Source organism: Leptonotus elevatus, chromosome 20 (genome assembly GCF_054856555.1).
Source record: "Leptonotus elevatus isolate MCC_2025b chromosome 20, RoL_Lele_1.0, whole genome shotgun sequence".
Lineage (NCBI taxonomy): Eukaryota > Metazoa > Chordata > Actinopteri > Syngnathiformes > Syngnathidae > Leptonotus > Leptonotus elevatus.
In genome coordinates, this window is record NC_141258.1 from 3,697,760 (window position 1) to 3,710,334 (window position 12,575).

Consider the following 12,575-nt stretch of genomic DNA (forward strand, 5'->3'; position numbering starts at 1 on the left):
CAGGATGGCTAAAGGCACATTCATGCAAATATAAAACAGTAAATATCGTGGTAAAACATTTGATTTATCATTACATACTATTATATGGGTTTCCTAGAAAAATTTGATCAGACGATGGAACCCATTTGAAAAATAAATATTTACAAGCTCTTTCTATTGTATTAATGAATGTGCGAATGTCATTAAACTCAGTCAAAGGCTGGGCTCTATTTCAATGACACACAAATAGACCTTTTCCTGTTCCAACAGCACAGGACCTACGGATCTTAATCAAATAACATTTACTAATCCCAACTAACAAAAACTACCAGATGCTCTTTCAAAATAAAGAATATGTATGTTCATAAGTGACTAAATGAAAATGTTCTGCACCCAGAGGGTCTGGATCCCAGGAGGTGAGGGAGAGGTTATCTGGAGTTCAACTGCACAGAGGAGGGGGAGACATCATTCCACATCTGGTCTACAAGGCCGCCGGATCCATCCCAGGCTCATCAATCTCACTACCTCAGACCGGGAAAACAACATTTGCTGAATCATATCAGCTGACCCTCTCCAAAGCTTCATTCCACAACAATTGAGTCACATTTGCGAACTTCATCTCCAGATGACTTCAAAGCGGGAACACATCTCCGTCTGCCGATGCACCGCGACACTCTTTCTTGAACAACAACAACATTTCGTGTTAAGCCTCACATATGCTATGCTTATTCCACTGAAAAATCTTTTAATGTATCAAATTGTTCTTTAATGCCATATAACTGCTAAACTACCTCCTCTCCTGCTAAAGGGATGTTTAATGATAATAACTACTTCCCCCACACAACTCTTGCTTAATGTTGCGCTTGCCGTTTGCGATGATAAAGATCCCCGCTGGAATTTTTCTGTGAAATATGAATTAATTCTGTATTTTTGGACTCTTTCGAGTCCAAGAGTGGGATTGAAGTGAGTTGGTTTGATGATAGCTGTCTGATTTGTGGTGTTGCTGTTTGGAGGTGGATATGGCTGCTTTGGTTTGCTCGGTATGTCTCTGTGTGAGAATTCAAGGTGATGTGGGGGGTTGAAGCTAATGTGTTAAATAGATTCCTTTGTCTTTATAAACCGGTTGAGAAAGAGGGGGTGTAGTGACATCTCTTGTGGCTCTGAAAACAACGTAAATCTTTATCTTGTGAGAAGAGGGGGAAGTTTGGTGACGTGTATTGATGTATCATGTGACTGTCTGAGAAGGAGAGGATTGGCCGAAGAAGACAGAGGAGGGGTTTGAAGAGTCACTGAAGGATATTAGTGACCGGAACAGGAGAAGGGGGGTTACACATGAGGGGGCTAATGGCGGCGTTTAGTCGATCTCATGTGTCCATAAGCTTATGTAAAATAAATCCTGATTTCACCGATCTCATTGTCTGAGTTTGATAATCAACATTATGAACACGGGGAAACAAGTCTTAAATTTCCTAACATAACGTAGCAGTATATTAAATGTATTTTTTTTCTGTGGCTAGCTGATGCTACACAAGAAAGTGTCTCTTGTTGAAGCAACTTTCAGGTAAAATAAAAAGAAATCTACCATAAAGCTTCTAAAAGAGATAAAGAAGACAACTGAAACTATTAGCAATATATTAGGTATAGCTTGTATGATGCTTTGTTACTACCCTTGGCCACTCCTCAATTTGTAGCATGAATGTGGCTATTATAAATGATGTAATACACACAATCTTTTAGGAATTATTTAAATAATGTATGCAATGTAATTTGCTTGTCACAATATTGACTGCACCTAAGTTGAATCTCAAGTGAGACACGGTTGACTAAACAAATACGTCCACGCCCAGAATTGAATGAAATGGATGAGTAAAATTCAAACATCATTTTGTATTTCGGTTTGGAGGATGAATGAATGATGAATGAATGGCTGCATTACGCACATTGTATTATGCCTGAAAACCTTCTGTTTTTTTGAATCTATCCAGCCAGCTGTCGTGAAAGATTCGATCATATTCTCTGTGGAAACGGCAATAAGACTCTAAGAATCTTGTTCAGCACAATCCTACAGTAAAAAACAATAAGCACCTACGTTCTAGCTTCTCCCTTTTATATTTTAAGTGTGGTGCTATATTGCCACCGCCCACTCTATTTTTTTTGTTTTTAAACCAAATCAGCAGGAGCTGCAAGGAAAATACTCTGATACCGGACATAGACTATTATAGCAACAGTTTTTTGTTGTTCCACAAAACGTTTTGACCTCAGTCATGGCAGACAACCAGACTGCCATTCCTCGATCTGTCTCAGTCCCAGTAAAAAGGATTCCTCTTCCGGACCACATGGCCAAACACTATGACGCCGTGTCCGCTTAAAAAAAGCTGATCAAGTGAATTGTGAGTGATGGATTTCACAGTTAAGTGGCTAACCTTGTCAAGGTCAAAGTCCTGATCCATTTGGACCAGGATCCAAGGGTGAAATAAAAAAGAGTAGTTGATATTTAGGGCTATGATTACAATTAGGTTGCCGTTAAAGTCATTGTTGGATTTGGTTTTCGGTTTATCAGTTAGGAGTAGGATAGGTAGAGCTGTATCAAAGGTAACAAAGTTCGGGTTAAGAGCAAACATATAAGCAGTCAAACATACCTCTTGATTATAATTTGGGTGTGGTGCTTTTGACACTGCACACCGAGGGTTTGTTGTTTTAAAGCATCGACAAGGCAAATATTCAGATATTACAAGACCTAGAATATATTAATATATAATAGTATTCATTCAGATCTACCTACCGCTCAGAAAGGGCAACGGCAACAATTTTTTTTGTCATTCCACAAAATGTTTTGATCTCAGTAATGTCAGACGACCAGACCGTCATGCGTCGCGCCCACTTGGTCCCGGTAAAAGGGATCCTTTTGCCGGACCACGTCGCCAGAGGCTTAGAAGCCGTGTCTGCTTTCTGTCCGCATCCATCAGATATCCTCATCATTGCTTACCCTAAATCAGGTTTGATTTATTTTATGCTTGTTGTTGCGGTCCTTTTCTGGGGTGATGTATCATTTAGATGTAGAATGATATCACTGAAGGTGTCTCACAGTCTTGGTTTTTTGGGCTTGAATCACATTTCTGACCTTCCTTTGTGTCATTTGCATGTTCTCCCTTTGCAGCGCGAGTTTTCTTCAGGTAGTTCAGTTACCTTCCACATTCCAAAAACATGCATGTTAGGTTCATTGAATACTCTAGCTTGTCCACAGGCAAGATTGTTTTTTTTCTATCTCTATATGTGCCCTGCGATTGGCCAGCAACCATTCCAGAGTGTAAACTGCCTCTGGCCCAAAGTCAGCTGCGACACGCTCCAAAGCTCCCCCGCGACTCAAATAAGGACGAGCTGTATAGATAATTATAGGTGTGAAAATGGTGTCTGGATCTCATAATGCATCGGAAGTTGTCCAAGATCTGATCAAGATGTGTTTCTTAAGGCTCAACGTGGACCCAGGAGATAGTTGACCTGCTTCTTCATGACGGAGATGCTGAGATCTGCAGACGAGCTCCAATAAACGACCGGACTGTTTTTCTCGAGGCTACCACTGTTGTACGGAGACAATCAGGTGTGTAGAACTCGATTGGATGTCATTCGATTGTATAGGTATTCCAAATGAATGTCCAGTGAGCAGAGGTGGCAAATCCAGGTCTAAGTGCTTCTACTTGGCCAGTAGGCAAACAAATCCGGTTGGGTAGAAACGCCTGTGGCTAAAGCCAAACTGCGGCAGGGTTTTTACTCTCTAGACGTGGATTTGTCATGTCTGTCGGTGAGTGTAGGACGCGGTTAGAAAAAATTATGGAAAATTGTTAAAAGGGAGGGCAAGAAAGGCGCGCGGCGCAACGCGAGGCACCCTTGAGTTGAAAACATTTCAATCCGAGACTAGCATTGTGGCGATTGATGCCAGATGCCACATTGTGATTTCCAAGTGCTAATAGTATTAGACCAACCAGCGGAAAAACCCTTCTCAGTTACTTCCTGGTAGGCCAAGAAAACTACATCAGCCAAAATTTTTCTTCTGGTTTTTCTTATTAAAACACTTTTCGAGGGTTGGACTGGTATTTCTTCATTTCATTGAGGAAACCCAATTTAATACATGAGTGAATTGAGTTTCGAGTTTGGTAACAGAACAAATTCAACTCGTAAGTCAAGATACCACTGATCTGCTTTGCCATAAATCATCAGGTCTCGATCAACTGAAGGAAATGGATCCCCCAAGAGTCATTAAGACCCATCTGCCGCTTCAGATGGTTCCAGCCGGCTTTTGGGACAACAAATGCAAAGTAAGTTGATAAGGCCAAGCACCTGCAGGGGTGACAACTTAAAACCGCCATCATTTAATGTCATGACTTGCGTTTCAAAGATGATCTACATTGCACGCAATGCTAAGGACACCATGGTGAGCTTATACTACTTTCAGAAGATGTTTACTTTCCTTCCTGAGCCTGGACCCTGGGAGAGCTTCATCCAGAATTTCATGCATGGAGAATGTAAGTAGAGACATGAGGACTATATGACCAGGACAGCAACTTCATGAATCTTGTCTCTGCAGTGGCATGGGGCTACTGGCACGATCATGTCAAAGGTTTCTGGGAGGAGCGAGAAAAGAGGAACATCCATTACATCTTCTATGAGGACATGAAAGAGGTAGTGGCTTATAACTCCCTAGTCATTTGTCATAACTCTTGGGCTCGGGTAGGGCATTACTTCTCCAAGGCGATGATGTCGTTTGATGTGATGGTGGTGCCAGATGGGATCCTCCTGCCTTGTGACCTTGGCCTGAACCTGTGCACTCTGGCCGGACTGGTCAGGGGGTTTCTTGGGCTGCCGATGAGCTTGCGATGTAGCCCTTCCAGTGATCCCGTGGTTTTGTGTTCTGGGGGTGTGGACTGGGATGTCAAGACTCTGTTTTACTACTAGGCTCAAGGAGCTCAGTCAGTATTTGTGTCCGCGCAACTTCCTCTTGGGGCTCTCTGGGTTCTGGGTGGCAGGGGATTCATTGGGGTAATTAATACAAGCCTGTACATACAATTTCTTAAATGCATTATCGACTTAGAATTTCCTCTCCTTTCGTTCCCCCGCCCAGAATCCTCGTCGTGAAGTGGAACGACTCGCGAAGTACCTCGACTTGTCTCTCTCCGATGATGTCATCAGCCGCATTGTGGAGCTGACAACCTTCAAGAACATGAAGGACAATCCAATGGTCAACCAGAGCTCAGTTCCAAAAGAGATTTACAATCAGTCCATCTCCAAATTCATGAGAAAAGGTCATTAAACCTTTATGAAACCACTATAAATATATATATATATATATATATATATATATATATATATATATATATATATATATATATATATATATATATATATATATATATATTAGGGGTGTGAATTGCCTCATACCTGGCGATTCGATTCGTATCACGATTCATAGGTCACGATTCGATTCGATACCGATTAACCCGATACAAATCTAAAAATTGATTATTGCGAATTTTTTAAAACCCAAATTTAGAAAATACTAATCAGTAAACTTGTACATGTACACTGTAAGATTTGTAAGAAAATGTATTTATTTATCTGAAAATTCAGGCTTATAACTGAGCCACTGCATTTAACAAACAGGTTGCAGTCTTTTTCATGTTTGAACAGCACTGAAATAAAATATTAAGGCTTAATGTTCCATTAATAGAACATTCTTCCATGCTTGAATCCTAACCCTAAGTAAGACGTTTTGTTGAATATTCCCATAAAAAATCAATGTTTAAAAATCGATCCGGCCGCATATCGAATCGATTCGAGAATTGCACGCTGTAATATCGCGATATATTGCCGAATTGATTTTTCTAACACCCCTAATATATATATATATATATATATATATATATATATATATATATATATATATAAATAGAATTATTATTTTTTGACTGATGTTTATGATAAATAGGAATCTATTTTCTTCGTTCTTTAGAGTATCTCAACATGTCCGAAGAGGCGTAATTTAGGATTTAGTCTCATTGTCAGCATAACGTAACAAACTGGTGTGTCTCTTCCATTTGTTTTGTCCATAACAGGAGAAGTTGCTGATTGGAAAAATCATTTTACACCTGAGCAGGCAGCAGAGTTTGACGAGGACTACGAGAAGAAAATGAAGCAAGTCAACATGCCATTCAGAACGCAGCTCTAAAAAGATTGACATATGACTGCTAAACTACCTCCTCTCCTGCTAAAGGGATGTTTAATGATAATAACTACTTCCCCCACACAACTCTTGCTTAATGTTGCGCTTGCCGTTTGCGATGATAAAGATCCCCGCTGGAATTTTTCTGTGAAATATGAATTAATTCTGTATTTTTGGACTCTTTCGAGTCCAAGAGTGGGATTGAAGTGAGTTGGTTTGATTATAGCTGTCTGATTTGTGGTGTTGCTGTTTGGAGGTGGATATGGCTGCTTTGGTTTGCTCGGTATGTCTCTGTGTGAGAATTCAAGGTGATGTGGGGGGTTGAAGCTAATGTGTTAAATAGATTCCTTTGTCTTTATAAACCGGTTGAGAAAGAGGGGGTGTAGTGACATCTCTTGTGGCTCTGAAAACAACGTAAATCTTTATCTTGTGAGAAGAGGGGGAAGTTTGGTGACGTGTATTGATGTATCATGTGACTGTCTGAGAAGGAGAGGATTGGCCGAAGAAGACAGAGGAGGGGTTTGAAGAGTCACTGAAGGATATTAGTGACCGGAACAGGAGAAGGGGGGTTACACATGAGGGGGCTAATGGCGGCGTTCAGTCGATCTCATGTGTCCATAAGCTTATGTAAAATAAATCCTGATTTCACCGATCTCATTGTCTGAGTTTGATAATCAACATTATGAACACGGGGAAACAAGTCTTAAATTTCCTAACATAACGTAGCAGTATATTAAATGTATTTTTTTTCTGTGGCTAGCTGATGCTACACAAGAAAGTGTCTCTTGTTGAAGCAACTTTCGGGTAAAATAAAAAGAAATCTACCATAAAGCTTCTAAAAGAGATAAAGAAGACAACTGAAACTATTAGCAATATATTAGGTATAGCTTGTATGATGCTTTGTTACTACCCTTGGCCACTCCTCAATTTGTAGCATGAATGTGGCTATTATAAATGATGTAATACACACAATCTTTTAGGAATTATTTAAATAATGTATGCAATGTAATTTGCTTGTCACAATATTGACTGCACCTAAGTTGAATCTCAAGTGAGACACGGTTGACTAAACAAATACGTCCACGCCCAGAATTGAATGAAATGGATGAGTAAAATTCAAACATCATTTTGTATTTCGGTTTGGAGGATGAATGAATGATGAATGAATGGCTGCATTACGCACATTGTATTATGCCTGAAAACCTTCTGTTTTTTTGAATCTATCCAGCCAGCTGTCGTGAAAGATTCGATCATATTCTCTGTGGAAACGGCAATAAGACTCTAAGAATCTTGTTCAGCACAATCCTACAGTAAAAAACAATAAGCACCTACGTTCTAGCTTCTCCCTTTTATATTTTAAGTGTGGTGCTATATTGCCACCGCCCACTCTATTTTTTTTGTTTTTAAACCAAATCAGCAGGAGCTGCAAGGAAAATACTCTGATACCGGACATAGACTATTATAGCAACAGTTTTTTGTTGTTCCACAAAACGTTTTGACCTCAGTCATGGCAGACAACCAGACTGCCATTCCTCGATCTGTCTCAGTCCCAGTAAAAAGGATTCCTCTTCCGGACCACATGGCCAAACACTATGACGCCGTGTCCGCTTAAAAAAAGCTGATCAAGTGAATTGTGAGTGATGGATTTCACAGTTAAGTGGCTAACCTTGTCAAGGTCAAAGTCCTGATCCATTTGGACCAGGATCCAAGGGTGAAATAAAAAAGAGTAGTTGATATTTAGGGCTATGATTACAATTAGGTTGCCGTTAAAGTCATTGTTGGATTTGGTTTTCGGTTTATCAGTTAGGAGTAGGATAGGTAGAGCTGTATCAAAGGTAACAAAGTTCGGGTTAAGAGCAAACATATAAGCAGTCAAACATACCTCTTGATTATAATTTGGGTGTGGTGCTTTTGACACTGCACACCGAGGGTTTGTTGTTTTAAAGCATCGACAAGGCAAATATTCAGATATTACAAGACCTAGAATATATTAATATATAATAGTATTCATTCAGATCTACCTACCGCTCAGAAAGGGCAACGGCAACAATTTTTTTTGTCATTCCACAAAATGTTTTGATCTCAGTAATGTCAGACGACCAGACCGTCATGCGTCGCGCCCACTTGGTCCCGGTAAAAGGGATCCTTTTGCCGGACCACGTCGCCAGAGGCTTAGAAGCCGTGTCTGCTTTCTGTCCGCATCCATCAGATATCCTCATCATTGCTTACCCTAAATCAGGTTTGATTTATTTTATGCTTGTTGTTGCGGTCCTTTTCTGGGGTGATGTATCATTTAGATGTAGAATGATATCACTGAAGGTGTCTCACAGTCTTGGTTTTTTGGGCTTGAATCACATTTCTGACCTTCCTTTGTGTCATTTGCATGTTCTCCCTTTGCAGCGCGAGTTTTCTTCAGGTAGTTCAGTTACCTTCCACATTCCAAAAACATGCATGTTAGGTTCATTGAATACTCTAGCTTGTCCACAGGCAAGATTGTTTTTTTTCTATCTCTATATGTGCCCTGCGATTGGCCAGCAACCATTCCAGAGTGTAAACTGCCTCTGGCCCAAAGTCAGCTGCGACACGCTCCAAAGCTCCCCCGCGACTCAAATAAGGACGAGCTGTATAGATAATTATAGGTGTGAAAATGGTGTCTGGATCTCATAATGCATCGGAAGTTGTCCAAGATCTGATCAAGATGTGTTTCTTAAGGCTCAACGTGGACCCAGGAGATAGTTGACCTGCTTCTTCATGACGGAGATGCTGAGATCTGCAGACGAGCTCCAATAAACGACCGGACTGTTTTTCTCGAGGCTACCACTGTTGTACGGAGACAATCAGGTGTGTAGAACTCGATTGGATGTCATTCGATTGTATAGGTATTCCAAATGAATGTCCAGTGAGCAGAGGTGGCAAATCCAGGTCTAAGTGCTTCTACTTGGCCAGTAGGCAAACAAATCCGGTTGGGTAGAAACGCCTGTGGCTAAAGCCAAACTGCGGCAGGGTTTTTACTCTCTAGACGTGGATTTGTCATGTCTGTCGGTGAGTGTAGGACGCGGTTAGAAAAAATTATGGAAAATTGTTAAAAGGGAGGGCAAGAAAGGCACGCGGCGCAACGTGAGCCGCCCTTGAGTTGAAAACCTTTAATCCGAGACTAGCATTGTGGTGATTGATGCCAGATGCCACATTGTGATTTCCAAGTGCTAATAGTATTAGACCAACCAGCGGAAAAACCCTCTCAGTTACTTTCTGATAGGCCACGAAAACTACATCAGCCAAAAATTTTCTTCTGGTTTTTCTTATTAAAACACTTTTCGAGAGTTGGACTGGTATTTCTTCATTTCATTGAGAAAAAACGATTTAATACATGAGTGAATTGAGTTACGAGTTTGGTAACAGAACAAATTCAACTCGTAAGTCAAAGTACCACTGATCTGCTTTGCCATAAATCATCAGGTCTCGATCAACTGAAGGAAATGGATCCCCCAAGAGTCATTAAGACCCATCTGCCGCTTCAGATGGTTCCAGCCGGCTTTTGGGACAACAAATGCAAAGTAAGTTGATAAGGCCAAGCACCTGCAGGGGTGACAACTTAAAACAGCCATCATTTAATGTCATGACTTGCGTTTAAAAGATGATCTACATTGCACGCAATGCTAAGGACACCATGGTGAGCTTATACTACTATCAGAAGATGAATACTTTCAGTCCTGAGCCTGGAACCTGGGAGAGCTTCATCCAGAAGTTCATGCATGGAGAATGTAAGTAGAGACATGAGGACTATATGACCAGGACAGCAACTTCATGAATCTTGTCTCTGCAGTGGCATGGGGCTACTGGCACGATCATGTCAAAGGTTTCTGGGAGGAGCGAGAAAAGAGGAACATCCATTACATCTTCTATGAGGACATGAAAGAGGTAGTGGCTTATAACTCCCAAGTCATTTGTCATAACTCTTGGGCTCAGGTAGGGCATTAGTTCTCCAAGGCGATGATGTCGTTTGATGTGATGGTGGTGCCAGATGGGATCCTCCTGCCTTGTGACCTTGGCCTGAACCTGTGCACTCTGGCCGGACTGGTCAGGGGGTTTCTTGGGCTGCCGATGAGCTTGCGATGTAGCCCTTCCAGTGATCCCGTGGTTTTGTGTTCTGGGGGTGTGGACTGGGATGTCAAGACTCTGTTTTACTACTAGGCTCAAGGAGCTCAGTCAGTATTTGTGTCCGCGCAACTGCCTCTTGGGGCTCTCTGGGTTCTGGGTGGCAGGGGCTTCATTGGGGTAATTAATACAAGCCTGTACATACAATTTCTTAAATGCATTATCGACTTAGAATTTTCTCTCCTTTCGTTCCCCCGCCCAGAATCCTCGTCGTGAAGTGGAACGACTCGCGAAGTACCTAGACTTGTCTCTCTCCGATGATGTCATCAGCCGCATTGTGGAGATGACAACCTTCAAGAACATGAAGGACAATCCAATGGTCAACCAGAGCTCAGTTCCAAAAGAGATTTACAATCAGTCCATCTCCAAATTCATGAGAAAAGGTCATTAAACCTTTATGAAACCACTATAAAAAAATAAAAATAAAAATATATATATATATTAGGGGTGTGAATTGCCTCGTACCTGGCGATTCGATTCGTATCACGATTCATAGGTCACGATTCGATTCGATACCGATTAACCCGATACAAATCTAAAAATTGATTATTGCGAATTTTTTAAAACCCAAATTTAGAAAATACTAATCAGTAAACTTGTACATGTACACTGTAAGATTTGTAAGAAAATGTATTTATTTATCTGAAAATTCAGGCTTATAACTGAGCCACTGCATTTAACAAACAGGTTGCAGTCTTTTTCATGTTTGAACAGCACTGAAATAAAATATTAAGGCTTAATGTTCCATTAATAGAACATTCTTCCATGCTTGAATCCTAACCCTAAGTAAGACGTTTTGTTGAATATTCCCATAAAAAATTAATGTTTAAAAATCGATCTGGCCGCATATCGAATCGATTCGAGAATTGCACGCTGTAATATCGCGATATATTGCCGAATTGATTTTTCTAACACCCCTAATATATATATATATATATATATATATATATATATATATATATAATTATAATTATTATTTTTTGACTGATGTTTATGATAAATAGGAATCTATTTTCTTCTTTCTTTAGAGTGTCTCAACATGTCCGAAGAGGCGTAATTTAGGATTTAGTCTCATTGTCAGCATAACGTAACAAACTGGTGTGTCTCTTCCATTTGTTTTGTCCATAACAGGAGAAGTTGCTGATTGGAAAAATCATTTTACACCTAAGCAGGCAGTAGAGTTTGACGAGGACTACGAGAAGAAAATGAAGCAAGTCAACATGCCATTCAGAACGCAGCTCTAAAAAGATTGACATATGACTGCTAAACGACCTCCTCTCCTGCTAAAGGGATGTTTAATGATAATAACTACTTCCCCCACACAACTCTTGCTTAATAATGCGCTTGCCGTTTGCGATGATAAAGATCCCCGCTGGAATTTTTCTGTGAAATATGAATTCATTCTGTATTTTTGGACTCTTTCGAGTCCAAGAGTGGGATTGAAGTGAGTTGGTTTGATTATAGCTGTCTGATTTGTGGTGTTGCTGTTTGGAGGTGGATATGGCTGCTTTGGTTTGCTCGGTATGTCTCTGTGTGAGAATTCAAGGTGATGTGGGGGGTTGAAGCGAATGTGTTAAATAGATTCCTTTGTCTTTATAAACCGGTTGAGAAAGAGGGGGTGTAGTGACATCTCTTGTGGCTCTGAAAACAAGGTAAATCTTTATCTTGTGAGAAGAGGGGGAAGTTTGGTGACGTGTATTGATGTATCATGTGACTGTCTGAGAAGGAGAGGATTGGCCGAAGAAGACAGAGGAGGGGTTTGAAGAGTCACTGAAGGATATTAGTGACCGGAACAGGAGAAGGGGGGTTACACATGAGGGGGCTAATATCAGCGTTCAGTCGATCTCATGTGTCCATAAGCTTATGTAAAATAAATCCTGATTTCACCGATCTCATTGTCTGAGTTTGATAATCAACATTATGAACACGGGGAAACAAGTCTTCAATTTCCTAACATACCGTAGCAGCATATTAAATGTATTTTTTTTCTGTGGCTAGCTGATGCGACACAAGAAAGTGTCTCTTGTTGAAGCAACTTTCGGGTAAAAAAAAAAGAAATCTACCATAAAGCTTCTAAAAGAGATAAAGAAGACAACTGAAACTATTAGCAATATATTAGGTATAGCTTGTATGATGCTTTGTTACTACCCTTGGCCACTCAATTTGTAGCATGAATGTGGCTATTATAAATGATGTAATACACACAATCTTTTAGGAATTATTTAAA

At 40.4% G+C, this 12,575-nt stretch overlaps 2 protein-coding genes across 2 annotated transcripts; both read left to right on the top strand.

The window, feature by feature from the left end:
• The first annotated feature begins 2,688 nt into the window (after nucleotides 1-2,688).
• LOC147156469 (sulfotransferase 1C2-like) lies at nucleotides 2,689-6,753 on the top strand. Its single transcript, XM_086063777.1, has 7 exons — nucleotides 2,689-2,975; nucleotides 3,449-3,577; nucleotides 4,195-4,292; nucleotides 4,373-4,499; nucleotides 4,562-4,656; nucleotides 5,096-5,276; nucleotides 6,087-6,753. Exons 1-7 carry the CDS (start codon nucleotides 2,825-2,827, stop codon nucleotides 6,197-6,199), a joined length of 894 nt encoding a protein of 297 aa, XP_085919903.1. The 5' UTR covers nucleotides 2,689-2,824; the 3' UTR covers nucleotides 6,200-6,753.
• Nucleotides 6,754-8,145: 1,392 nt separating this feature from the next.
• LOC147156470 (sulfotransferase 1C4-like) lies at nucleotides 8,146-12,141 on the top strand. Its single transcript, XM_086063776.1, has 7 exons — nucleotides 8,146-8,432; nucleotides 8,906-9,034; nucleotides 9,650-9,747; nucleotides 9,828-9,954; nucleotides 10,017-10,111; nucleotides 10,551-10,731; nucleotides 11,480-12,141. The coding sequence occupies exons 1-7, from the start codon at nucleotides 8,282-8,284 to the stop codon at nucleotides 11,590-11,592; spliced, it is 894 nt and encodes a 297-aa protein (XP_085919902.1). The 5' UTR covers nucleotides 8,146-8,281; the 3' UTR covers nucleotides 11,593-12,141.
• The last annotated feature ends 434 nt before the right edge of the window (nucleotides 12,142-12,575 follow it).